This window comes from Cynocephalus volans, chromosome 7, assembly GCF_027409185.1.
Source record: "Cynocephalus volans isolate mCynVol1 chromosome 7, mCynVol1.pri, whole genome shotgun sequence".
Taxonomy (NCBI): domain Eukaryota; kingdom Metazoa; phylum Chordata; class Mammalia; order Dermoptera; family Cynocephalidae; genus Cynocephalus; species Cynocephalus volans.
Genome location: NC_084466.1, coordinates 87851093 through 87858939, shown reverse-complemented (window position 1 = coordinate 87858939; position 7847 = coordinate 87851093). Strand labels below are relative to the sequence as shown.

At 40.8% G+C, this 7847-nt stretch overlaps 1 protein-coding gene across 3 annotated transcripts in view; it reads right to left on the bottom strand.

The window, feature by feature from the left end:
- Positions 1–612: 612 nt before the first annotated feature.
- Positions 613–7847, bottom strand: part of EEF1AKMT1 (EEF1A lysine methyltransferase 1) — a 32610-nt gene continuing 25375 nt past the window's right edge. For all 3 annotated transcript variants that reach the window (XM_063103270.1, XM_063103269.1, XM_063103271.1), the window contains exons 3-5: positions 6782–6864; positions 2264–2544; positions 613–886 (exon numbers count right to left, since the gene is read on the bottom strand). In XM_063103270.1, the coding sequence (XP_062959340.1) occupies positions 741–886; positions 2264–2544; positions 6782–6864 (510 nt within the window). In that variant the 3' untranslated portion in view covers positions 613–740. The remainder of the gene's footprint in view (positions 887–2263; positions 2545–6781; positions 6865–7847) is intronic.

The following is a 7847-nucleotide window of genomic DNA, read 5'->3' as shown; positions in this document are numbered from 1 at the left end:
CAAGAATGTCCTCATATGACTGGAAACATATAGGATGTGACCTTTGGGGGTGGTTGTTCTCAGCAGGCTGCCCCTGAGATGCATCCAGTTTGTGTGCATCGATAGTCTGTTCCTTTGGGTTGCTACAGAGTCTTCAGTGGTATGAATGTATGATGAGTATCTTTTGAACACTAAGAATCTAGCACACTCCAGGCTCCTTGGTTTTGGTTGTGGTCTTTGCTTTACAGGTGGCACTTTCATTTTCTCAGGCAGGTCAGAAGGAGGGTACTGAGACTGGGCCACGTGCAGGGGGCATGTGGGCTACATTCCTGTCATCCCTCCCAGAACTAAGGAGGAGAAACCCAAGAGGTGCTCAGCCACGAGCTCCTTGGACTATGAATTTATTCTGTGGAGGCCAGTCATGTCTCCTGGGGGGGCCGGAGCAGATCGGGAGCCCCTCGCAAGTCCTGTCTATTTCAGGAGGCCTTGGGTGAGCTACTAAGCTGTTTGTTTGGTCTTCTGGTTTTTACATACATTAAATGAGACTGGGTTACACAGGTTCTAAAATTTCTTCCAACTCTAATTTCATGGATTCAGATATGCAGGGGATGCCCTCATTAAGGAAAACAATACTGAGAGGTTATTTTGTCCTTTATTTTGAAAATTAGGCCAGGGACAGCCCCAGTTTGCGGAGGGAGGGGAGAAGGTTAAAACTTTTCAATCTACTAAGAAAATTAAAAGGAAATGCCACACAGGGTCCTTTACTGTCTTGTGATTCCACAGTCTAGCCCAGAATCATAATTCACGTAACAGCAAAATTCGTTGGCCAGGTGACGGGTGTGCTGGGGGGTAAACTTGCACCTCTTCACTCCAAGGAGCTTTGCTGCCTGTTCTTCCATGACGGCACCTGAAGAGATCAGATCAAGGGAATCCAAAGCATGAAGCACCAACCCAGAGCTCGGGCCCATCGTGAGCAGGGGAGGGGATTCCAGACCAGGGTACGGGCGCAATTCGTTGACAAAACCACTCAACAGATACCGTCATCCGGGGGATGTCCATCCTTTATATTCCCTTTCACCTTCTCTAACATTTCAAAAAATTGCCTGCTTTTTTCCACTTCTTTTTTACTTAATAAATAATTTTCCTACCTCTGCCAAGCTGCGACACTTAGAAATTTAGAAGTAGACTATATCCCACAAAGGAACATAAGGAAAGCAAAAGTAATTACTAAAAACTAGGGTTTCCTGACATTGAGTCAAGCATCTCTCTCTGGGTAATGCCTGCTCTGGATGGACGCCCCCGATCCACCTTTCGCCGCCTCCTCCACACTCGCCCCTGCTGCCTCCATGTCCCTTTCACAGGAGGCCTCCTGCCTATGCCTCTGCCCCCACCAGGCTCCGCTGAAACCCGCTAATCCAAGAGACCTGGCCCACCCAAGGCGACCTGTACCAGCCCGCCTCTCTTTCTTTCTTTCATTACACTTATCAGAATTAGTACTTGATATCTTTGGTCTGTTTTGTTGGGTTTTTTTTTAACCTATCCCCTAAAACTAAAATGTATACTCCGTGAGGTCAGAGCAACAAACAAGTGTATTTAAGTAAATTGTGTTTGTATGAACAAAGAGTGGCATTCTTAACCAAATGAGCAATTCCACAGCACCAAAGACAAACAGACGCCCTGCAGCTCCAAGGTTCCAGCAGGGTGCTCAGGGCAGAAGCAGCTGAGGGGCTGGGTGTGGAACTGGAAATAGCACCCAAGGCCTTGGAAGTGACACCAGTAGGTAACGTTTTAGTTCTCATATTCTACAATATCAAATTTAACTATATCCACCTTAAGAATATATCAACTTCACCAGTAAGAAAATTCTAATGGACCTAATCTAGTGTCTGTATCTGTATCCTTAGGCTCTGCAGATTCCATATTTCTCTTTTATCAAGTGTAGAGGCTGGATCAAATACTACGACTTCTAAGAATAAGGATGGAAGTAAAAATAGCAGCTAATAAAGCTAATATTGAGCTTTCACTATATGCCAGACCCGTGTTAAGCACTTTATGTGTACGGTGTCACTTAATTCTCAAGGACCCTTAAAGGCAGGTGGTATTATCAGTCCTAGTTTACAGATAAGGAAACTGGGGCACAGAGAGGTTAAATAACCTCTTTAAAGTCACACAGTAAGTGGCAGATTTATGATTTGAATTCTAAGACCTCTTCCAACTCTTAAAACCTAAGTCTCTTGAGATCCACTGTCAATGGCTTTCGTGACACTTGAAACATGGCACCTACCTGTGCACAGCAGAATCTTGCCCTGAGTCAGGTACTTGATGGTTTCTGACATTTTTCTGAGACATTCCTCAGAAAGATAGGGAGGATCTGCTATTACGATGTCAAAACTATGTGCAGCAATTTTTTCGGGTAAATCCAATGGATTATTGTAATCATAGAAGATAAACTCCTCTCCATACATGGCAAATCTTTTGTCATATTCAAAGATGTGTACAGAAAAGTCTTCTCTGTGCAGCTCTCTGAGTTTCTGGTAAACACTGGGGGCACTCACACATGCTATTCTAGAATACAAAATGAACACACTCATGAAAGATCTTTAATGGATAGCTTATGGTATTAAATTACAACTACTTCATTAAAAAATATAGGTCCTTATGTTCCGATTTTCTTAAAGAAAATAATAGTGCAAACTAATGCAACAGTAAATTTTTAGAAAAAAAACTTTATACTGGCTCATTTTTAAGGAATGTGGTATTTAAAAATCCATAACTCATAATTTTGAAGTATGAAAGGATAAAAATGTGAAACATCAGGAACATATTACGACAAAAGTTAGATGTAGTTAGCCCAAGGCCTAAATTTACCTATTATTTTCATATTGGACCTTTAATATTTATTTCAAATACTTCTAGTCCCAACTAAATATTTTGAAGTCATTTGTAATATTCATGATCTTGAAAGAAACACCCTAAATAACTCATTTTCCAAAAAGATACATTAAGACGAGGTCTCACTGCAGACATGCTACTTTGAATTTCTGCTTCTTTTTTATGTAAGAAAATTATAAGGATCTATTTCATTTACAAGCAGTCCACAGTTTATGAATGGGTAGTGTTCTTAGAGTTAACTTTTAAAACCAGATTGGGTTGACTATAGTACTTCTGTTACAACAGAATGTTTTGTAGCCATTTTATAAAAGACTGAAGCAGCTCTCTGTATGTTGATAAGAAATGATCTCCAAGATCAGAAGAGTGTAAAATATGCTTTGCTGGATGTAGGAAGACTTGCTTATAGATGTACAGGCGACCTCTGGAAGATGCCCAAGAGCCAGTGGCCACGGCTGCCTCATGGGAGAGGCCTGGGGGACCCAAAGACAGGGGGGAAGAGAGACTGACCTTTCCTCTCAGTTCCCTTTGTAACTTTTGGATTTTTATTATGTGCATATATTGTCATTCAAGAACTTAATTTGAAAATTAAACTCAGCTTTAAAAATGTGAGATGCACCTCTTAACAGAGACACTGTTCCCTGTCCTAGTTAGGTATATCCATGCCAGGCTAAAAAGGCTTCTCTGCCCACATACATTTGCAGTGGAGACTAGAGCCTGGTGAGGTCACATAATGCCTCTACAGGAAGTCTGTGTGTTCTGGCAGGGGGAGGGGAGAAAGAGCCCAAGGACAGTGGGACTACATCTTCACTGCACAGAAAGACAGCAAGCAGCAACTCAGGGTTACATGCACACAGTGAAAATATATCTTCTGAGAAGGTGAAATAAAGCTATTTCAGAAAAACAAAATCTGAGAGTTTGACTCCAGCAGGCCTTCACTGAGAAATTCTACAGGAATTTCTTAGGCAGGACAGTGGACCAAGATGCAAGAAGGAGTGCGAGCAGAGGGACGGGTGGGTCGGCATGGCAGGTGGTGGAAGGGCCAGGCAGCAGTGGAACCGGAGGGCCTGTGCGGACACCCAGCTCCACCGCTTCCTGCTGGGTGACCTTCTGCAAGTGATGGAAACTCTCTGGCCTCAGTGTCTGTCTTTAAATGGAGTAAATACCTCACAGAGATGTGAGCACAGAATGAGATGTCCCTAGTAAAGCATGATAAGAGAGAGCATACAGTAAGCACCCAATAAATGCTACCTGTTATTATTCACCTTTAAAATTATGACTTTACATTCATTTAGATTTTCTCCCTCATGAAAGCCCACTAAAAAAAACAAGAGTAAAATCTCGTTTTGTTTTGTTGCTTATGCATAAACCTCCAAGAGCAAGAGGAATATTAGAGGAGACTAGAGAGACCAACAAGCTGAAAACAAATGAGTGGGCGATGACGGCTCAGCAGATCCAAGAAAGCCAAACCTGCACTGGCAGCCAGGGAAGCTGAGGAGCACCTGGGTCACACCACAGTATCCCCAGGGCTGCACAGCCACGAAACTCAAGAAGCAGGGGTGAAGGTGGGGCTAAACGCAGGATCTGTCAGAGGGTCTACTTAAGAAATAATTCATTCCCAGAATTCGCTTCTATATCCCCAGCCTTGAGGTGTCTGCCCCTCCACAACTGTGGCAGAAAACTGGAGGAATGTTCTCTGGATTGGGGGATGCTCAGAATGGGGATGCCAGGCCCCACTAATGATGAGGGACCATGTGGAAATTAGGAAGATTAAGTTAAACCCACTGGATGTTGAGATTTCCAGCCTTTGTTCAATACGTTCCTCCAAGGGTGATGTCAACTAGATGCATAATTTCCGGGTAGGAATTAGGAGAACCTTCCCTGGACCGCCAACCAGCCCTCAAGAAAAGACCTGGACACATTAACGCTGGGGATTCCCTAGGAAATGGCTCACGCACATCCTCCAACTTTAGGTACCAAAGTAGACAAGGTCACCCAGGTGTCAGAGACTCCAGCTGTTGAGTGTCCCACCCTTAAATATGAAAAGACTGCCAGGTGTCAACAGATATTCAAGGAAAGCATCTAATATTAGATAAACATCTAATATTAAATAAAGAAACAGAAAAAGCATTTTGGAATAAACAGGATATTCAGGGAGAAGAAAACTTTTTAAAAAATCCTATAACTAATATCCGCAGAAGGATAAACAAGATATAATAATAAAGGAATATTTAGAGACCAAAATAAGAGCTATAGAAAATTACAAGTAAAGTAGCAGATACGGTAAACTTAGTAGAAAGTTCAGAAGATAAAGCTAAGGAATTCTCCCAGAAAGTAGGATAAGAAGACAACAGATAGAAAAAGAAGAAAATTGGATCAGGTCCAACATTCAAATAATAGATTTCCAAAAAAGAGAAACAGAGAAAGAAAGAAAAAAAAACAGTGCGGAGGAAATCAAAGAAATAATTTAAGATATTCCCCAATCTGAAGGACAAGAGTTATAATGATGAAAGAGCTCCCAGTACAACAGATGAAGGCTCTGCACCAGGACATTGGACACTGGGGATTAAGAGAAAACCCTAAACTTGCAGTTGGCAGGGATAGAACAAACAGGCTTCCTACGAGAAATCAGAATGGCACTGGCCTTCTGAACAGTACCTATGGAAGCTTGTAGACAATGGAGCAAGGTCTTCAAAACCTGGAATTAGATATCCAACAAAACTATCACATTCAAAAATATTTCAGACACGAAATGTTCTAAAAATTTCCCTCCCATGTACTCCACCAAGATAAGGTTGTAAACTAAGAATCGGGGTACAGGAAACAGGGAATCTAGAACAAATGAGAGGTAAGAGGACTCCAGCATGATGGCAAAGGGGGATACCATGATAAGAGCTGTAACAAAACTAGAAAGCAACCAGTCCAGACTGGAACAGGTTGCAAAGCCCTTGGAGTAAGCTCTTCTAAGAAGCTGAAATATGTTTCAACTTATTGCTAAAAGAATCAGAGAATTTGGGGGTTAATTAGTGCTATGAACATAGAATGCATAAAAAATAAGAGAATTCTTTTCTTCAGGGAAAATGAAAAGTTGTGCAGGAAAGGAAAAGAGAAAAACCCAAATGTAAAGAACACTTGGGTAAAAAATAATTAATTAATTAATTTAAAAGAGCACTTATGTAAGTCATAACAATATATAAACCCTGTTCTAACCAAAATTGGGCCACAGTTCTGTGTGAGCCTGGACGGAAAGCATGTGTGTTACCTGGCAGCCGCAGAGCAGGAAAGCACTCACTCCTCTCTGTCTACCGCAAGGAGCCAAGAAGTAATGTCTAAAGGTGACCAATCAAGAGGTGGCAATATAAACATGTTGTTTATTTATTTATGTTTGCCCTTCCTAAGCCCAAGATAAACATGTTATTTAGAAATCTGATTGTAAATACCAAAATTGAAAGGGAGCTGAAAGTAGGGGACAGGTATGGGAGAAATCAGTAATGGATGTTTTCTGAATAAGCCTTTTTGTACCATTTGATTCTTTATATGCATGCAATGTTTTGATAAAAACAAAAAACAAATTAAGAAAAAAGAAAACCTATATTCTTAAAACTTCAGAAAGGTCAAACATTAAGAATTTTTTCTTTTAAAGCAAACTCTAAAAGTATAAAGGTAAGAAACAGGTTAGAAAATGGTAAAATAAAAAACAGTGATGAGACATCCTACAAAGAATAGATTTCCACATCCCCGAAATCAGTGTTGACAAAGTTCGTAATCTGTCATGTGTTGCAAACCGTGACCTACAATAGTTTGCAGGTTATATAGTTCAGCCTTCTTACAAACCATCCCTCATCTAAGAGGGACATTCAAAATATTACCTTAGATTAGAAGACGAAAAAGAGAAAAAAAATAGGAATCTCACCTGCCACCTTTTCCAGCAGCTGCAATGGCTTCCTGTGCAAGTTGCAAAGCAGTTTCCTCACTGTACCAGAACTGGCTCAACTGCTGTAACAGAGGAATGGGTGGATGGCATTTCAGAATTGGCATAAACTTAGTTCTTTTAATTTATACCTACTATACCAATTAGCATACATTTAAATTTTTTTCTTTTTCTTTTGAAAATTAATTTTTCTTTGAAATTATTTTATATTAATATAAGCCCCTAATGCATTAAAGGGATCTAGGCATTGAGTCTCAATGGCTGCTAACATCACAACAGGAGACAACCAGTCAATACTTCTCCTAATGGAAGAACAAACCCCACCTTTGTATGAGTCTTGCCAAAAAAACTGAATTTGAATCTGATTAAGCTTCTAGATTCAACAACCAGTGAACAGAATTACAACACACACAGAGGATGGAAGAATGTGTTAAACGACACCACAGGGATGCACTACGAGACTATGTTCCTTTTCCATGGCCTCATGTTTACCTCGTGCAGGTTTCCTGGATTCCTTGTTTTTCCCCTAGGGTAAGTTGTTTTCATCTCCCTCCTCTGTTTCATGCTGATTGATGATTTTCTTTAAATTTCTAGTGATCCTTAATTATCTATTCATATTCTTAGATTAAGGATGAGACAATTTCGATGGGAAAGTAGCTTGGTGACCCCCCCATCACGGAGGCCCATTTCTCTGACAGGCCTCTCTCCCCTGAACAGCAGGGCGGAGCAGGCCAGTGCATGGGGCACGCACACTGGGGATTCTCTTTTTTAAAAATCTGCCCCCAGTGTGGAAACAACCCAAATGCCCATCAACTGATGAATAAATAGACAAAATATGGTCTATCCATACAATAAAATATTATTTGGCCCTAAAAAGGAATAAGGTACTGATAACATGCTACAACATGGATGAGCCTTGGAAACATATGCTAAGTGAAAGAAATCAGACACAAAAGTCCACATATTATATGATGCCATTTATATGAAATCTCTAAAACATGCAAATCTATAGAGCCAGAAAGTAGATGAGTGGTTGCCCGGGGCTAGG